This window comes from Salvia miltiorrhiza, chromosome 3 (assembly GCF_028751815.1).
Source record: "Salvia miltiorrhiza cultivar Shanhuang (shh) chromosome 3, IMPLAD_Smil_shh, whole genome shotgun sequence".
NCBI lineage: Eukaryota > Viridiplantae > Streptophyta > Magnoliopsida > Lamiales > Lamiaceae > Salvia > Salvia miltiorrhiza.
In genome coordinates, this window is record NC_080389.1 from 31,488,264 (window position 1) to 31,509,439 (window position 21,176).

The 21,176-nt window shown below is 34.6% G+C and overlaps 1 protein-coding gene and 1 long non-coding RNA gene across 2 annotated transcripts in view; one reads left to right on the forward strand and one right to left on the reverse strand.

Annotated features, from left to right (window-relative positions):
* The window catches only part of LOC131014069 (aldehyde dehydrogenase family 3 member F1-like), a 35,723-nt gene extending 15,270 nt beyond the window's left edge, over positions 1-20,453 (reverse strand). Inside the window, exons 1-6 of the mRNA XM_057941991.1 lie at positions 20,097-20,453; positions 19,863-19,931; positions 19,679-19,775; positions 19,395-19,605; positions 17,173-17,293; positions 16,919-17,023 (exon numbers count right to left, since the gene is read on the reverse strand). Of these exons, the coding sequence (XP_057797974.1) occupies positions 16,919-17,023; positions 17,173-17,293; positions 19,395-19,605; positions 19,679-19,775; positions 19,863-19,931; positions 20,097-20,294 (801 nt within the window). The 5' untranslated portion in view covers positions 20,295-20,453. The remainder of the gene's footprint in view (positions 1-16,918; positions 17,024-17,172; positions 17,294-19,394; positions 19,606-19,678; positions 19,776-19,862; positions 19,932-20,096) is intronic.
* On the forward strand, positions 12,416-15,555 carry LOC131014108 (uncharacterized). Its single transcript, XR_009098053.1, has 3 exons — positions 12,416-12,859; positions 14,712-14,778; positions 15,382-15,555. It is a non-coding gene; the product is annotated as an uncharacterized LOC131014108 (long non-coding RNA).
* Positions 20,454-21,176: the final 723 nt, after the last annotated feature.

The following is a 21,176-nucleotide window of genomic DNA, read 5'->3' on the forward strand; positions in this document are numbered from 1 at the left end:
CGTCTCAGCTCCCTTAAGAAAATGATGGTTCTTTTGAACTACAAAGAGGAATGAAAAGATATGTACGAGGTAAAGGAAAAGCACAGAATGACGAATTCAAGCTAAACGTTGCATCAAAGGTTGAACCATAGTCTCTACGTTCGAATATTCAAGTGCGACGGAATATCAAATTGACTTTTTGCTACAGGATAGATTTTATGAATAGTGTGTTTTGCCTGTGTACGTATGTCTGTGTGTATATGTCTTAAGAGAGGTTTGGGGTTTGAGATCAATAGGATAGGGAACCTTAAGATAAGTTTAGTTGTCATAATGAACTTATGTTTTGTTATGTATAGTATGTTCATGGCCCTTCAAGTTCGGGACGATGTTTCCCGTGTGACTGGGAGGTGATGATGTTGGACCTGGCCAGTTCACATGATCCAAATCTCAGTAGACGTCTTTTGGGTTGAAAACCCATGTGTTTCAACTTTCGGTTGAAAAGCCAGAAAGGTTCATACTCGAGGTCATTTTGTTCGACCTAGTAGTTAATCATTTCATACCCTCTGGTCATTCTTTTGATTCTCTTGAACAATTTCTACAACACCTTGTTTTGTTGTTGTGTTGAGTTTGAGCCTTGCAACTCGTGAGTTGTCATAATAGATCCCCTTGTTTGATAAGACCAAGAAGTGTTAGTCTACCGATGTAGTATACTACCCAAACTATGGCTTCATATAATTGTATCTCATTGTGATTAGTTGAGATTAGTCTTTGTCCTATTAGTGATATTGACCACTCATTATGATAGAAATTCAGAGTTTAAGTTAAGACCGTAATATAGTGTTCGAGTACGAGAACTTAAGTTAATTGGTCTATGATAGTTTTAAGATAGATTCATAGGAAAGTGTTGTGTATGTGTAGGTAACAAGAAATGGGCTGATGACCATTTTGGTCTTTGGAAAATAGAATACCTCGTAGATGAGCCCTTGGAATGAGGTAGGAGCAATGAACCGCCGCAAAAGAACGAGGGAACTCGATTCTAGCATGAAGGAGAAGTACCCAGAATTATTTTCTGTGGTACAAATTTCGTGATGAAATTTCTTTTAAGGGGGATAATATGTCATACCCCGACTTTTAATCCCTGATTAAGGGCTTAATTATTAATAATTAGGGTTCGACATCCATTAGTAATAAAAACTGGTTTGATTTATCTGATGTGATTTAATCGTTATATATGTGTTTTAATGTGCTTAGTTAAAGGAAATTTTTATAAATGTGGTGCATAAGTTATAATTGGTGAGTTAAGTGTATTTATATGAGCCACATGAATTTTAAATTATGCATGAAGTCATGAATTTTATCTAAATTTGATAGTACATGTAACACCCCGTACTTTTCCCTATGTTGTGAGATAGTGTCTTAACACTATTGAGAGTACTGATATGTCAGAGAGATTGACTGTCATATTAAGAAAATAGGAATAATGAGTTGGAAATAGAGTCGAGAAAGAAAGAGTGAAAAACCTTGAAAAAAAAAAAAAAAAAAAAAGTCGGTCGGAGAGACGTCTAGTTTGTCTGTGTTTACCGACTGCTTTGACGTAATATTATGTGAAATTACGTGACTGATTGATTATGTGAGTTTTGTTACGTATGTCATTGTGAGCAAGTTATTATGATTTCTATTCGATGACTTTAGCACTTGGAATTTTAATTAAGTTTTCAAAGCAAGTGCAGTTTATTTTTACCGAGAAATCAAAGAATGCCGGTTTATGAAAATTTTTCCAAACAAAATATTTTCAAATTATTTTTCCTATGATGAGGAATATTATAATTGAGTGAGTGCACTAATATTAGTGCTATATTTATTTTAAATATTGGTCACAAGAGTTTTGTGTTATAGCATTGCATTAATTAGTAATTAGTCTTTTATAATTTTATTAATGTAGCTTAACACATGATTTATTCTAGACTACACAACCTTACACACACATGATTATTTTAATCTAATAAGCATGTGATTAATTTCCTTAGCATTACTTGAGGTGGACGTGTGGTATGAAGATGAAGGGAAGGGATTAATGTGTAGGTTTAGGGGGGAACAAGTATTAAATGGTGAATAGTATTTGGTCTCCAATCATCCTTCCTAAGCAAGACAAATTCACTTCATTTCCCTTATTTTCTTCACCATTCGGCCACTCTCAATTTCTCTCCCTCTCTTCCGATTTTGCTCCAAAAGATCACCATAGATGAATCACCAAAGCTTCCAAGTTCACATCAAGATCAAACCCTCCACCAAATCAACATAAACACCTTTCAATTCTTGAAGATTTCAAGAGGACCGTGGGGTTTGGTTTGAAGAGTGAGAAAGGAAAACTTTGATCTTTGTTTAATCTTGGGTAAAAGATTCTTATTTTTATAGATCTAGATTGTATGATGTTATATGTGAGTATATGATCATGATTGAGCAAGAAAATCACCCAACTTATTTCTATGAAATTTTCGAAAATTAGAGGCTTGAAACCCTACGAAATTTTGTTGTTTGTTTTCTTGAATTGGCTTGAGTTATATGATGATTGATGATTATTGAGTTAATATATATGAATATCTTGATGATTAGCCATGAGATATAGATTTTTCTATTGGGTTGGTTTACCTAAAATTGGGATGTTGAGATCCTATGGATCAATTGATGTATTGATGATGGATTTGAGTTTATGAGATGATCTAGATGATTAATGATGGATGAGATTGAAGCTTGAGGTTGAGAGATGAAAAATGAAAATTGTTAGTTTGAGGAAGAAGATGACATACATGTGTATCTATATGTGATCTTGTTTTATGATGTTGATTTGTGCTAATTGGTAACCTAGGATGTTAGATCTATGATTTGATCAATAGGTTATACATGATTAGCGATATTTTCAAAAGAGTTTAGTTTAATAAAAATTAGGACTTTTTGCCTATGTGTCATTTAAGTGATTTTGGCTTAAGATATATGTATTTGAGCATGATATTAATGTATAATTATGTTTGAGTAAGTCTTTTGTTGGCTAAGAAATTTTTTGACTTAGTTTAGTTTGTATGAGTTTTTGAGTTTTCATATTTTGAGAAGTCGATGATTGATAAAACGAGGTCTAATTGCTTTATGACCATTATGTGAAAGTTTGTCATGTTTTATTAAAAGTTTTATGATGATACATGAAGTTTCATTAGAGTTTAGTACATGATAAAACGGAATCTATATGTATATAATGATTTATATGATGAATGAGATCGTGTTTGAGTATTTGAGTAATTTTGAGCATGAAAATGAGAAGAGAATTTTAATGATGCGTTCATTGAAACGTTTTACTAGAGATTTGAGGTTATGATGTAAGAAGAGAGTCAAGATTTGAGTATGATGAGCATTATAATGTGCTTGAATGTTTGTGAGTGTTATATGTGTTTAAAATGAGCTTTGATGAGTTTTCTTGAAGGAATGTTGAGTTGAGTATTTTAAGAGTTTGAGATGAGATTTTGGTGAATTTCGTAGGCCTACTGACCTACTGTGATCGATGGTTTTTCAATGTCAAAAAGCTTTGAAACTTTTATACCAAGTCTCTACATGAGTCTTGAGAACATCGGTAAAATTTCAAGTCATTTGGACTTCGTTTACTATTTTTATAAAATACAAAACCGAAACTGCACATTACTACCGAGAGTTTCAGAGAGCAGGGGAAAGAGTCATTCATTTCAGTAGCTTCCTGTGTGATCTAGCTTTCCAAAATTTTATGGTATTAACCTTATTGTGTTAGCTAGATATCCACAAAAAATTGAGTCCAGTTTGACAACATTTACTATTTTGTTTCAAAAATCCAAGTTTACGATTGCTCAAAACTGCCGAATATGGTAGACTGTAGTAAAACAGTCATATCTCCTACAATACTTGGAGTTTTTTTTACACTATTTTTTTTTATATATGAAAATAGACTCGAAGATCTTTCTTTTGGTATGAGTCTCGAGTCCAGGAGGTGTCGGAGTAAGAACAAGTTAGATTTTGAAGTTGAGTCAATGTAAAAACAGAGCATGTTTTGATAATGTTTGATTGTGTTATCTATGTGTTGAATGAGATTAGAAGAGCCTTATATGATAGATAAATCGAGACTTAGTACCATGATTTTCTTGAAACCTATCCTTGAACTTAAGGATTTGAGATGAGTGGAGAGTTCATATAGAGTTGAGTAAAGAGATAGAATATGAGATAGAGCATGAGTTAAGGCTTTATGAGTATGGATTTTTTTTAAAAAAGGATTAAAATGTTTTAAATCAATTCCTTTACAATGGAGTTTAAAATGCTTATTTAAGTCATTTATAAATGAATAATGAGAAATGCGTAAAGGAGTTCGTAAATGAATCGCGGCATGGGATTTTCATTTCCCCTAGTAAACTAGGGAGATATTATGAAGGAACAAGCAATGAACGAGACTCTCACCACCGAGTCACTACAACAATTGGAGAAGGAAAAAGTTCACGCACAAACAAGATATGTACACCACCTCAAGATGGAGGTAAAGAAAAAGGAAATGGAAGGAAAGCACTAGAACTAAACTTAAGGTATAAACCAACCCCAAGGTTAGTATGCTTAAGCTAAGGGAGTGAATGATTTGGCTAAAGTGCCAGAAGCTACAGCAAGAATAAAGTTGAAACGCCACTACAATGGAAACTTAGAAACCCCCATTAAATAATCAATTGGAAATGAAAAAATGAGTTTACATGGCAGAAGGAGTGCCATTAATCTTTAAGTGAAAGTTACCAAGATAATGAGAAAAGTTTGATGTTAGAATTCCCTAGTCAAATCTGAGAAGGTGACTTAGGACGAAAGAAACAATTAAGGTAGTTCACCACTTTACTAAGATGAAGTGGGTGAAAGAATGTTGTTAGGTCCTGAACTGGCCCAACAGATGATTGAGAAAGTAGACCACATCAAGCAAAGAATCAAAGAAACTCAAAATAGACAAAAGTCTTACGCCGATAAACACCGATCGGAATTAGAATTTAATGTTGGGGATCGAGTTTTCCTCAAAGTCTCTCCCTCAAAGGGAGTTATACGTTTCGGAAAGAGGGGCAAGTTACGACCCCGTTATATAGGACCTTTTAAGATCCTAGATAAGTTAGGCCTTTGTAGCCTATAAGTTGGCTCTGCCACCAAACATTGTGGATGTATACAATACGTATAGCATCTCGCAATTAAGAAAGCATGTGATTAAGCAAGATAAAGTAGTCATAGCCAGTACCTAAGTTGTGAAGAGAAATCAGTCCAGATACTTGATCGCAAGATTCAAGTTTTACGAGGCAATAATATTGTTCTCGTCATGTAGTGGAACCATCACAGGATGGAAAAGGTCATAAAAGAGAAGGATGAAATAAAAGACTAGTATCCTCAGCTAGATTATCAAGGTATGCAATTTCGAGGACGAAATTTTTGTAAGGCGGGAGGAATGTAATACCCCGCTCATTTCGATTAAGTTTAGAATTTATTTCAAGCTTAGATTAGGATGATTATGCTGGAGAAATAAAAACGATTTATTTTAATTCCAACAAACGATTTGCAAAATCCTTTTTGTAAATGTTAGTCATTTAAATTCTTATGCATTTCATATTTATTTAAATTGAACATTAAACATTTAGCATCTACACGAGCTATTTATTTAAGCAAACACTGAACGATTATTACAGTTTTCATAGTACAACCCGAAAGACTTTTTATTTTATTTTATTTTATTTTATTTCAACCTACTTCTCTCCCTCACCTAACACACATCCACCTACTCCCTCTCTCACCCACCTACCCTCAAAACTCATCCGTCATAGTTATACTTAGCAAATTTGTTATTCATCACTTCACACCAATCACCCAATACACTTTCATTTTTTTTAAAGAGAGAGTTGAAGCTTCATAACTTCATCAGTCAAACATGAGCACATAGAGTTCAAGTTCAGAGCACCACTAATTTTTTCACATGTTCTCCTTATGATGTGATGAATTCAGGAAAGCTCTGAATTAGAAGTCTTGAGTTTAGTCTAGAATGAGTCACTAGACTAATAGTTATTAACAACCGTGAGCTCGGCGCACCATCACACCAGGCTCAACGAGGTATGTAAAATTTCAAAGTTTATTTGACGTTAAATTTTGAAGAGCATGATGTTGAGGTTATATGATGAGTTATGATCTTACACTTTAAAGGTGCATAGTTTGAGTTTGAGGATGACAACATGATTAATAATGAGTTATTATGTTGTAAGAGCATATGTTGATGTTACATGATGAATCATGAGAGCGTTTATATCATATGATGTTATATGATTGAGGATGCATAATTATGAGTTATGATGTGATGTATTTGAGATGTTTTGTGATGAGAATTGTTTGAGCAGTTGTGATAAGTCACGATGATTTAGATGAAGGAATCTAATGTCATTGTTAAGAGAGATTGTTTTTACTAAGTAGAAGGATGAAAATGAGAACTTAGAGCTAAAGCTTGAGAGAATTAGCAATTGCTTTATGTACTTGTTGGTTTGAGTTATGAGTTTGAGTTATGAGCTTGAGTATAATAGCATGATTAATGATGAGTTATTAGCATGCTGCAATGAGATATTGTATGATATGTTGAGTTGTTTTGTGACGCGAGTTTTGCTCACGCAACCTTAATGGTACTTGAGGAGGTATCATGAGCCATAGTCTTTGGAGATGGCTTTGAGAGAGAATTGTTGAGTTGTCTTACTGAGTCACGATGATTTAGATTAAGGGATCTAATATCATTGTTTAGAGAGATTCTCTACTGAGTAAAGATGGGACGAGATGAGAATTTAGATGTTTTGAGCTTGAGTTTTAAGATAACAGTACTACTTAATAGGAGTTTTGCTAAGTTATGTTTTGTTTATTTCTGTTGCTGGAGCCAAGTAGAGTTAGTTCCTAGAGTCACCTTTAAGTTCTCCTTATAGGTTGGCCAGGACTGTTGGCACTGCACGAAAGTGGACTGTTGTGAGATCGAACTCAGGAAAGATCGGATATGAGGACGAGGCGTACAGTATGTGGTACAGAGATACCCTAGCAGATTTTCAAACACATGTTCATAGACTATGAAAGGATGAAAGCCTTATGGTTGTTACTAGACTGGATGGCATCGTGCACCTAGTCCCCGTGCTACCAATCGAGTGGTAGGATTGAGCAAGGAAGAAAGCCACTCAATATGATGGGACATGTCGTCTTGAGCATTGGACCCACAGGAGATGGGATTTGTTACAGATACCCAGATTTTCTATGCGGATCTACTGACCGGATGCTTGTTTTCTACCAGGGACTCTAAAGAGTGTAGTAGATATCGAGTCGATCCTTGAGTATCAGTTACCAAAGATGATAAAATGATAAACGATAATGAGGATGAGAAGTAGCCGAGGAGGGCTAGAGTTGATGAGGATGAGAAGAGAAGTTGATGTAGGCTAGAGCTAAGGATGATCTTGAGAGTATGAGCAGTACACCTTTGTTTTTGATTAGTTTCAATTACATTGCGATGTATATAACTTACTTAGGAGATACTGATACTTAAGCTTTTGACATGCTGATAGATAAGCATGCGAATTTAGTACCCTACTGATGTTAAATAGATGGATGTTCCTAGTGTGCTAAAGTAGCAACTAGATGAGTTAACTGGTAGCAATTACCGTAGGTAGTCCAGACCGAGACATAGTACTATTAATGGTGTCGATTTAGAAGGGACATTACGATAGATACTATGGTTTTTGTAGGGTTTAAATAACCCCTTTATGTAAGCCCTCTAAAAAGAGGCATTCTACTGATGGATATATTAGGTTGACCAGAGTGGTCTTTTTGTTAGCATTTCGTGAGTGCTTATTGCCTTACAGATGAATGTTAAGGCGACCGTGAGGGTTTTCCTTAAAGTTGAGTTAGTAAATTGAACTTGAGTTTTGAGGATGCTTAGAGCGTTGGTCGAGTTGAGTTTTCCTTTTGTGATTTCAAAAATGCCTCAAAGATGTCATCAAGAGTGTGAGGAGAAGGATAGGCGGGATAATACTCCGCCACCACCACCGCAACATGAGAGGAGAGTAAAAAAATATTGAACTTTCGAAACAAGAGTCTAGAACATAGGACCCTGAGTTTAAGCTTTTAGCTTGCTGGTGTGAACTTAAGTTTTGTTATGTATAGTATGTTGAGGGTTTAGAAGACACAGAATTTCCAAGTTCGGGATAGTATATCCCGTGTGACTGGGGAGTGATTATGTTGGACCTGGCCAGTCCGCATGATCCAAATCTCAGTAGACGTGTTTTGGGTTTATAAACCCATGTGTTTCAACTTTCGATTGAAAAGCCAGATGGGTTCTTACTCTAGGTCATTTTTGTTCGACCTGGTAGTTACTTCATTCCACCCTCTGGTCATTCATTTGAGTCTCTTGAACAATTTGTTTTGATGTCGTTCTAGTGTTGAACCCTTACAACTTTTGAGTTATCCTAGTAGATTCTTTTGATGTATAAGACTAGTGAGAGGCACGTCAGAAGACTTTAACACCCGAGCAACTGGTAAACTACACCTGAGAACAATTCAAGGCTACTCTTGAGAAATATGTACCAAGGAGTACAGTAAGCAGCAAGAGGCTGACTATCGAAGTTTGATGCAAGGAAAGAAATCGGTTGTAGAGTATAACCGAGAATTCTGTGAGCTATCACGATTTGCTCATCAGAAGATGGATACTGATGATGAGATGTTTGAGTTTTATGTGCCGGTTTAAGGCAGGACTTTAAGGTAGTATTGGGCAAGTTATTGGATGCATCAGTTAGAATCCTGTTTAATACAGGAGCCTCGCATTCTTTAAGTGTTTGAAGCATGTTACCTTCAAACTCGAACCAAAACGAGCTAGTCCCAAGTTGAGAGTAATCACTCCTGTAGGAAGAGCTACTATAGTTTCTCACATGATTTCTAAATTAGAGTTTGAGTTAGGATCACTAAAGATGAAAACAAGAACCTTGCCCTTAATGCCTATGTGGAACGTAGACATTATTCTAAGGATGGACTGGTTAGCAGAGAACTTTGCCCCGATTGATTGTTAGAAGAGACAGATAACTTTCCAACCACCTGGGAAGGAACAGACATGTTTTCACGGCATTGATAGAAAGAAGAGAGTTCCAATCATTTCGGCACTTCAGGCGTCGAAATTGGTAAAGAAGAAAGGAGCACAAGCTTACCTAGTTTACTTGAATGATGAAGGAGAATCAAGTAAAAACTTTGAGGATGTAGTAGTGGTAAGGGAATATAGAGATGTATTTCCCGAGGTCTTACCAGGATTGCCACCAACAAGATAGTTGGAGTTCACTATCGACCTAGAATCTGGATCAGCACTAGTGTCGAAGGCACCCTATAGAATGGCGCCTAAGGAGCTACAAGAGCTGAAGATTCAGCTACAAGAATTGCTCGAGTTAGGTTTTATTAGACCTAGTGTATCCCCGTGGGAAGCACCGGTCATTTTTGTCAAAAAGAAGGATGGCACGTTGAGAATGTGCATAGATTATCGAGATCTGAATAAATTGACACTCAAGAACAAATATCCTTTGCCGAGGATAGATGACTTGTTTGATCAATTACGAGGAGCGAGTTTTTCTTGAAAGTTGACTTGAGATCATATTACCACCAGTTCAAATTTTGACAGAAGGATACACCTAAGACAGCTTTTCAAATGAGGTATGAGCACTATGAGTTCGTAGTTATGCCATTCGGTTTGACAAAAGCACCAGTAGTTTTCATGGATCACATGAATCAAGTTTTCATCAATAACTGGATAAATTTGTCCTAGTTTTCATAGATGATATTCTCATCTATTCGAAGAATGAGCAGGAGCTCCAAAACATTTGAAAACGATGTTGGAAACACTAAGAGTTGAGAAGCTTTTTGCCAAATTCACCAAGTGCGAGTTTTGGTTGAACAAAGTAACTTTACTAGGACATGTTATATCATCTGAAGGAATTAAAGTTGACCCCGTCAAGGTACAAGCTGTACATGAGTGGAGATCACCAACTACGCCTAACAAGATTCTCAACTTTTTAGGCTTAGCAGGATACTATCAGAGGTTTATTGAAGGATTTTCCACGATAGCAAGACCGATGACACAATTACTTAGAAAATAAGCTAAATACAATTGGAAAGAGGAGTGTGAAAAGAGTTTTTAAGAGCTTAAAGGAAATTGACTACAGCACCAGTGCTGATAAATCGGAAATGGATAAAGAGTATACCATCTACACAGATGCGTCAAAGAATGGGCTAGGATGTGTTTTGATGCAAGAAGGAAGAGTTATAGTCTATGCATCACGACAACTTAGATCCCACGAGATAAATTATCCAATGCATGATTTAGAGCTTGCAGCCGTTGTGCATGCCCAAAAAAAAAAAAAAAAAAAAAAAAAAAAAATTGGAGACATCATCTCTACGGAGTTAGATGTGAGATTTTCACGGACCACAAAACTTTGAAATACTTTTTCAAGCATAAGGATATTAACATGAGGCAAATGAGATGGCTCGAATTAGTAAAGGATGTTAACTGCGACATTAATTATCACCCTGGCAAGGCCAATGTAGTAGCCGATGCATTGAGCCGAAAGGTCTCGTCAAAGTTAGGATGTATTCTCACGAGAGAGGATGAGCTTATAAAGGACTTTGACAAGATGAGGATAGAGATGATAAAACCACCAGGGACGATAGCAAGTATTGTTGCGACGATGCCTAGTTTGAGGAAAATGGTGATTGAAGCACAAGGAAAGATGAGACAATGAACAAGTTACGAGAAAGGATAAGAGCAGGAGATCTCAAGAGTTACAAAAAAAAAAAAAAAAAAAAAAAAAAAAAATCAGACAATGCTATCTTATTTGAGGGGAGAAGATGCATTCCCCGCGATGATGAACTTAAGAATACGATCATGAGTGAGACTCATGACACGCCTTACACCGCCCACCCAGGAGGCACAAAGATGTATCAGGTTGTAAAAAAATAGATTTTTGTGGGACGGAATGAAATGAGACATAGCTTCGTTTGTAGAGCGATGCTTAGCTTGTCAGCAAGTGAAAGCATTACACCAACGACCCTATGGGAAGTTAAAACCGTTGGAGATTCCCGAGTGGAAATGGGATCACATAGCGATGGATTTTGTGATAGCTTTACCGAAAAGTTAAAGAGGAAATACAGCAATTTGAGTGATTGTAGATCGACTAACAAAATTTGCACATTTCATACCGATCCTAATCGCGTATGGACCAGATAAGTTAGCACAATTGTATGTTCGTGACATCATAAGATTGCATTGAGTACCAGTGTAGATCACCTCAAAAAAAAAAAAAAAAAAATATTACATCACGTTTTTGGATGAGTTACAGAAAGAGTTGGGTACAAGGATGAATTTTAGCATAGCAGACGATAGAAGATATGATAAGAACTACTATCCTTGATAGAGGAGTAAATCGGGAGAATGTGTTGCCACTAATTGAGTTTGCCTATAGGATGTGAGACAAAGTTTCGAGATAGGAAACAAAGTTTTCTTGAAGGTTTCACCCTCAAAGGGGATGAATAGATTTGGAGTTAAAGGACAGCTTAGACCCAGAGTTATAAGTCCTTACGAGATATTGCAAAAGATAGGTCCAATAGCGTATAGGTTGGCTTTGCCACCTAGCTTTGGAAATGTGCATAACGTGTTTCACGTGTCACAATTGAGAGGATACATATTTCCGACCCAAACCATGTGGTTTACTAAGAAGAAATGATCTTAGAACCAGACTTGAGTTATGAAGAGAGAGACCTCAGATGATGCTAAATCATAAGATTCGACAATTGAGAAATAAATCGATTGCACTGGTTAAAGTCCAGTGGAGACGTTATAGTTAGAAAGAAGTGGAAAGAGAGCTTGATGATATGATGTGAGAGAAGTGCCCGAAACATTTACAAGAGGTACAAATTTCGGGACGAAATTTTTTTTAAGGGGGATGGTATGTAATACCCGGGCTTTTGATGACGTGTTTAATTGATTGAATTTGAGTAATTAGGGTTTAGATCCCTTGTTTGATTTACTTTGTAAAGAGATGAAGAGTTATATGAAGTTTTGTTGTTATATTTTAAAAATGTTGAGATGTTCTTTTGATGATGTGAGAATGATGTGGGATTTTATATCCGTATTTGAGTTTGAGTATTCAAATAATTCTATATAATTATTTGAATGAGAACGGTGAACTCGGAAGTGAAATCTGAGTCAGTTAAGACGTTTTTGAAATTTTTGACTTTTTGATGATGAATAGTAAAATACGGCTATTTCGTCTTTTTGTCGACTTTCAAAATCTTACGTGCACGTCGTCGAGAAATATTCTTAGTTTTTCGATACGAGTCCAATAATGAAAGTTTTTATTTTTGGACGACGAGTGAATACTAAATCGGGATTTCTCGATAAACGAACCGAGCTCGTTTATCAGAATTTCGAGAACGAGCTTGCGTTTTCTATATTTATATAGAATTACGAGTGTAATGAAAGTGAGTAGAGGTTGAGAGGGCGAGTAACGAAGAGTATGGGTTGTTAGTCGTTAAAACGAGACGAGACGAGACGAGACGAGACGAGACGAGATATTTAACGACTAAATATCTAACCCTACCCCACCAAAACCACCCCCCAACCGCCCAAGTTCAGTCAAACACTCTTAACTCACGTTGATTTTCAGCCCACACACAACTCACACACACTAACACCTAAAACACACACACCATTCACGCATATACCATTTTTTAGCTTGAGCTCAAGCTTTTGAGCTCCGATTTGAGCACCGAGATGAACGCCGATCATCTTTTCGATCACGTATCTAAGTAGGTAAGATCTCTACCTACGTTTTGATGGTTTTCTTTTCGATTTTCGTCGACGTCGAAAAACGTCGATTCTCGACTTTATTTTGAAACGACGTCGGATCGTCGTGAAATTTTAGTATGTTGTTCTTGGGTAGATGTTGAGCATGTTTAATGAAGGGAGTAAGAACGGAACGAACCGTAGCTATGAAACCCATGAGGGCAGCCCCGTTTTTCACATATTAGCTTGTCTTTCGATTTTTGTTTGATCGTTTTGACTAGATATTTGTGCTTAGGGGTATGCTAGAATCGATATATATTAAATTCGTATTTTTCCAAGCACGAAAATTGTATAAATTTTTAGAGTATGATTATTTAAATTCGTGAAGTTAGAGACGTTGCATAATGAATATTATTGCGTATATGTGTTCTACGATATCACATGAGCATGCTAATTGATTTACAATTTATGGATGATAATTGTTGAACGAAATTAAAACTGGAATTCTGTCAAAATTTTACAGCAGTTTCAAGCTTATGTTTCGATGAGTTTTCATTGCTTGATGGCTCTGAAATTTTAGTATGTTTATCTATGATATGTGTATTTCGTTGCTACAAAATTTCATGTCTTTTGGATGATGTTTGCTATTTTAAAGATATTTTGAAAAGTCCTTGACAGAATCTGTCAACTATTGGTAGACTTCACAAAAACGTTTATATCTATTAATCCATGAAGGATTTTGCATCACCGTTTTTTTTAAACGAAACTAGACTTCAATACTTTTCTAAAAACATAAGATTTCGATTTTTATGACCTCTGAAACAGAGCAGTTTATTATTTCAAAAATGCCCTGTTCTGCTGTCATATTTGTCCAACAGTAAAAGTGTATGAGTTTCATTGTTTATTTGGCAGATCATATGAACGTTTTCTCTTGTGAAATTTTAACCAAATCTTCAAGGATACCTTTAGTTTTGGATGATTAAATTTGATGGAATTTTATTAAGGTTTGCCTTGGTTTCTAATGGCCTAAACAAAATTGGCAGAAACTGTCAATCTTTGACAGCCTGCACTAAAAGAGCAATATCTCCAAAAACCTTTAACCTTTTTGGTTAACTACCATTTTTAGAGTGAACTACACTTCATGAAGTTTTTGAGATCAATTGGTATGAGAGTTTATGATGATTGAGTTGGTTGTTATGAATTTTTAAAGATGACACAAAAACAGCAAAACTTTCTAGAAAACAACTTGATTATATTTGTTTTGATGGATGATACGATATGACTAAATGGTGTGAGTTGTGAGAGTTATGATTAACGCACATAAATGTTGGTATCTGACACTCGAACAATTGGTGTCGAGTATAAATGATAGTTTACTGATAAAGAGTTTTGATGATTTTGAATTGTTTGGTTTGCGTTGAAAAGATGTCAAGATGTTAAGTTTTGAGTCGAGAGACGAGTTCACGTAGTGAGATTCACGCGTTGAAATCTCGTGGTTGACATTATATATGAATAGGTCATGCCGAAATTTTTAGTGAAATTAGGATTTGAGCATAGTCAATTCTTGTTGACCCGTGACTCAAATACATGCCTAATGGATAGTTTAACTTCTAATTGGTTAATTAGACGAGATGAGAGCGAATAGATCTGCTAAGAAAGTGGACTTTTCGATGTGTTAAATATTTCTTTTAATTGAAGAGCTGCTAATTATAACATAAGGATGTTATAATTAATGAGTAATGACGAGAGATAATAATTGTTATATTGATTAACAATCAAGAGAGATGAACATTAGAGATACTAATGTTTCATAAAAGAGATTAGATTATTGATCGAGGTTTCTTTTATAACTTCTCATCAATTCTTCATAACAATGAAGGTCCTTTTGGGAAGTAACGACTTGAGGGAGAGAGTGACGTTACTCATTGATACAGAGACACAACGAGGTGGGCATTACTTTTACTATACGTATATAGAGATCCCCTGCGTGTCGTAGGCCTCTTATACGAATGAATGCGTGAGATGATTTAACTGTTAATTTCAGTTTTATATATCTATCAAACGAGTTTAATGCTACCTTTGAGCAAGTTATTTCATGACAAAATCTTTGAGTTAAAGTTATTTCAAGTATTGTCTTGCCATAAAATGTTTAAATTTTAGTATGATATCTATCTGCTTTGGCTTTGCCAATGATGCAATCGAATTCGGGTCCTGAGCAGTTGATAGCTATCCTGCCAGGACTAGTGTACACCAGTGACCGTGAGTCATCTAGCGGGTTGGCCGGTCAAGTGACCGTGAGAGGTGGCCACCTCTCCGGCACACAGTTTCAGATATGATAGATTACAAAAGAACTTAGTCTGATCAGACGAACTTTAAGAATCACAAATGAACTTAGTAAGCTTGGGCCTTTTTAGCGAAAAACTCCCTTGCTGTACTGATTATGATGGCATGACAATTTACAGTTTTGAAGCATGTATTTTTATACCTAGGCATACGTGCCCACTGAGTGCTTTTGTACTCAGCCCTGCATATGTTTTCTAAATGTGCAGGTTGAGCTGATGTGATGATGGTGCTGCAATGAGCGGAGTCTCCAGGGTTGTTAATAAATAGTTAACCTGTCTAGAATATGTCTTCATACATATGTCTAGCTACTTTCCGCTGCAAGATGTTGTTGATGTTATAGTATGTTATGTCATACTTTGAGTCTTAAGAGAATGGTTTCATACGATGTATAACTTGATTACTGATATTAATTAAGTTTTATGCTGTCTTTCATAGACTGTTTTCAATTGAGTATTAATGAATAAAAAAAATACGAGTTTTATTAAGATGAGTAAGTTTTACGGCTATAAATGACGCCCCTTTTCTTCCCCTTCTTCTTTAACCCCATCCCTAGTCGTGGATCACTCGGCCTAACTATCCCTAGTTAGGGCGGGCTGTGACAAATTTTCATAGTTTTTAATCGTTTAATTTATTATTCTCTCTCTCCCACGAAGCTTGGATTTTAAGGAGTTAATATTTTGTGTGTTAATAGATGAAAAAGTGAAAAGATTTATAAAGGATAAAACTTTTGCCATATAAGAAAAGTACCAAAACTTCGCGAGACAACCCGAAAAAGAATACTACTCAAGCTTCGAGAGTGACGGAGAGAGTATATTTTAGTATAGTTTAAGATAATTAACTAAAGTCTTTTTTTGAGAAAATAATTAACTAAAGTTCACTAATGTAATCAGGGTTTATAGTTATTTTTTATATTTATTTTTAATTTTTAAATAAATATTAATTATTATGATTGATTAATTCAAATTTGAATATATAAAAGTATATATATATATATATATATATATATATATATATACTCCCTCTGTTTTTTTTAAGTGTCCTATTAATATAAATTTATTGTTCCTTTTTAAGTGTCCTATTTCAAAATTTGAGAATAAAAAATGACAAAGTTCCTATTTTACCCCTTTTTAAGTGTCCTATTTCAAAATTTGAGAATAAATTTATTACACTTTGAAAATAATAAATATGAGCACAAAAGTAATACTCCAACTTCCTTGATATCTGTACTTTTTTTCCATGGGACATTTAAAAAAAACGGAGGGAGTATATATATATTTTAATTTCAAGTTTTAGTGATAAATGCTTATCGTGATTTATTATGTAACACTCCTTCCGTCCCATTATTAATGACACATATTTCGTTTTGGGTTTTTCAAGTTAAATGACTCATTTATATTTTTGGTAATAATTTTACACTATTAATCACATGGTCCCACATACTTTTACACACTTTTACACTACAAATCACATTATCCACATATATTTACACATTTTTATACTGCAAATTACATGAGCTCATATGTTTTTACAAATTTTTACACTACAATCTTATTTTTATTAATCTCCGTGTCAAAAAGGTATGTGCCATAAATAATGGGACATAATAATGGGACGGAGGTAGTAATATTTTTTTATTTCTATAATAAATAGTTATATAGTAATAAAATTACTAGTAAAACGTCCATAAACATAATTAACTATGGGATATAAAATTGCATTCATAAAAAATGAAAGCAAACATACCAGAGTGTGCGAGAACTTTTTCTCGACAAGGATGTAATCAATGCCTATACAGGCTTGTCCAGCACACGTACCGAATTTCGCTGCAATGATACGATTTAACGCCATCTGATATGATAGTTGTCACAACAAGAATTAATTGAATAATTTTTTTTTTTTTTTTTTTTTTTATTAATTGAATAATAAATGTAATGTTGAAATACTCAATTATGTATACTGTCATTATTAGGAAACGGTATATAAAAAAAAAGGGTCACCTCTCTATCCCAAGAAGAGGAAAGAGAATCCACAACTGCAGGGCACTTTCCTCCCAATTCTAACGCAACAGGAGTTAGATTCTTGGCTGCTGCTGTCATCACTGTACGCGCCACGGCCGCGCTACCTGTGGCAGTGGGAGATTCGGTTACCATTTCCTTCATTTCTTTTTTCTCTTTTTTTAAACAAAAAAAATATTTATAAAAAGGTAATTATACCTAAATATATAAATTTTCAATCAATTCTAATATTTCCACATAGACAAACTCCCCTGTACATCCTACTGCGTGTGCGGTCGGCTCGGATCATTCCAGCTAGGGATGGCAATTTACCGGCGGGTAATGGATACCCGCGGAAACCCGAACGTATTAGGGTGGGTTTGAGAGGCATTTGATATCCATGGATAGTTTCGTAATTGTAATTTACTATCCATTTAGTTCGTGGGTATGAGTTTGGATACTTACTATCCATACCCGCGAAATCCGTTTACCCACGAAAAATATCCACGAAAATACCTGTCAATTACCCGTTAAATTTGTTATAAATTTATAATTAAATTTTATTTCGCGGGTATCCAATGGATAGTGGGTGGCGGTTATCCGGCGGATAGTGGGTGACCGGTATCCGACGGATAGTGGGTGGCGGGTATTCGACGGATAGCGGGTGGCGGATACCCAATGGGTAGCGGGCTCGCGGATACCCGACGGGTAGCGGGTATCCGCGGGTGACAGGTTTGGATACCATTTGATATCCATGGATAGTTTCGTGGTTAAAAACCACTATCCATGTAATTCGTGGGTATGAGTATGGATAGTCACTATCCGTATCCGTCGTATCCGATTAACATCCCTAATTCCAGCCCAGCTCACCTCTCACCTCATTCGGGTCCTAAATATGTCAATTTTATTCGGATCCTTTTCAATTCGTTCAAAAATATTATTTTTTAATTAAAAATATCATTTAAATTCATTAAAAATATTATTTATAATTTATCAATTATTTTTATATAAAATATTATTTAATTTATTTTGATAAAAAATATCATCTGATTTTATAAAAATTATCATATGAAAAATTATCATTTGCATTTAAGAAAAGTATAATTTCTATTATTAAAAGTGCCACTTACATGTATTAAAATTGTCGTTTGTAATATATTATTGATTTTTATCCAAATAACATTTGATTTATGAGAAAAATCATTTGCGAATTATCATTTGAATTTTAAAAAAGTACAATAATATCATTTGAATTTTAAAAAAGTACAAATTATTGTTAAGAAAAATATTACTCCCTCCATTCACAATAATTGGTGTTGATGGGAGGGAACAAATTTTAAAAAAATATGTATAAAATAGAAAACTAATTATAAATGGACAAAAATGACAAAAAAATCACAATTATCATATGCCATCGTTGAGACGTTGACGTATGGAGTATTTTATGATTTATCTAATATTTAGTTTTATGTACATGATATCATTTGTTATTAATAAAAGAATTATTGTTCTTAATAAAAGTATTCTTTATTATTAGTAAAACTATCATTTGAATATAATAACTAGATGAAATGAGGCGAAAAAAAAAAACCATGTTCATGTCAGGTCCAGGAGGATGGATAGCCACGGGTTTTCGGTTCGGGTAAGATTGTGTACGGTGCAAACAGGATGTACAGGAGATCACCTATATTGCATATAAATAAATAAAAAATTCTAACTTCAAATATAGTATTTGATTTTTAATTATTCTGATTTTATACATCATTGTTAATTTTTGATGAATTAATGCCGTTGTGACACAATAAAAATTTAATGTTACTGTAATAAGATAAAGTGGCATAGGCATCTACATCAGTATTAATTTAAAGGCTATTAATAATTGTGTGAAAAAAATCAAAAAGAAATTAATGTTATTGTGATAAGATAAAGTGGCATAGGCATCTACATCAGTATTAATTTAAAGGCCATTAATAATTGTGTGAAAAAAATAAAAAAAAAATTAATGTTATTGTGATAAGATAAAGTGGCATAGGCATCTACATCAGTATTAATTTAAAGGCTATTAATAATTGTGTGAAAAAAGTCAAAATAATCAAAAAAAATTGTATCTGTAACCAAAAATTTTATAATTCATGTATCAAAACCAACATCAAGTGAAAGTTGATATATTGTAAAATGGAATTGAAGAATGCATTTAACATGTGATGATGAAGTGAAGTAGGTACCTACCTGTGAAAAATATCTTGTCCCATTTGTGCTGCAAAAGCTGCTGACCGACAGAGATGCCGCCTTGAATGACCTTGATAGCCTTGGTGTCGAGGTAAGTGTGAATCAAAGTGGCTAACGTGGAAGAGGATGCGGCTGCAAGCTCAGATGGTTTCAAAACGACTGCGTTCCCTGCCGCAATTGCTCCTATCATTGGCTCCAACGATATCCCTGAATCAATATATCATAACTAATTCATCAAAAAACGCAATCCCTTGCAAAAAAACAAACACGAAAATCGTACCAAAAGGAAAATTCCAAGATGATATGATGAGAACAACTCCAAGGGGCTCAGGGACTAATCTTGCACTTGATGGGAATGCAGCCAACGGCAAATCAGCCTGCAATATTTGTTACCCAGCATTCATATATAATTGTTAAAAATTAGATGAAAAAATTACTACTAAACATTTAACAGAATAATTTACCTTCTTTCCTGCCATCCATTTATTCAATCCTTTCAGAGCATAATTTACAGATTTGATCAAGGGTCCCACCTACAGACAACATAGCCAAGCACTCGTAAATAACTAGTTAACTGCGATCTGGATTTGAGCTTCCAAAATTAACAAGTGATCTTCATATATAAGTTAAAGTCAGTCTGTTAATCGGCGGCATCAAAAAGAAGAAAAATGTTAATGTGTGCGTAAATGTATACTTACCTCATCTCGAAACGACTCTACTGGATGCTTGCCCAAGTCTTGTTCAAGTGCTTGGAATATGTGATCCTCTTTCTCAACAAGCATATTACGCAGATTTTGAAGCTGTGATCTCCTCCACCCTTCTTCCTTTGTTATCCCACTCTTAACCGTCCACCTCATCTCCTTCATCTCTACTTCCAGATCCCTTCTCATATTCATCCTACACAACTGAACGATTCTTTAATTTTGATACTAGCTGCTCAACGTGGTTCTCTCTTTATATATATAAGGTTGGGAAGGATCCACTCATAATGCTATTTTGCATAAAAAATGAAAATAACGAATCAATGAGTATAAATCCATAAATAAGCTACTTGTAATATATGAATAGTCACAATTCATTTATTGTTTAAATTTAATTTCGTCATGCCTTCAGAATTCGAACCCAAGTTCGAATGACTATTCGTGCATTATAAAATGCTTATTCGTACATTTTCTTTAACTTATTCATATCAATTTTTATTATCACGAAAAATAATAATCCCACTCTCTCCTCTCTCTCTCTCTCTCTATATATATATATATATATATATATATAGGGGGTCACTTCAATGAGACCCCCTAATTTTAGTGAGATCTAGGGCACGATCTGGTGCGTTTATTTTATCAATCCTATGACTGATATTGTATCTGGAGGGTGATTTTTTTTTCGCAGGGTTCGAATCCTGGAGGGAGCAGAATATTTTAAATTTTGTTATTCATCAGTATATATTGCATTGTTCATCAGTATATACGGCCCTGTTCATCAGTATATACGGCCCTGTTCATCAGTATATATGTCTTATTCATTACAAATTTTTTAAATTTTATTTTTCATCAGTATGTACATCTTGTTCATTAGATATACGTTTTGTTCATTAGTATTATATGTCTTATTCATTGTACTCATGTTACACGAAAAATAGGGGGTCTCACTGGAGCGCGCCCCTATATATATATATATATATATATATATATATATATATATGTTCAAGTTAAACAGAGAATTATTATATATTTCATTTTGAACAAATCTATACATTTTACGAACAGATCAATATA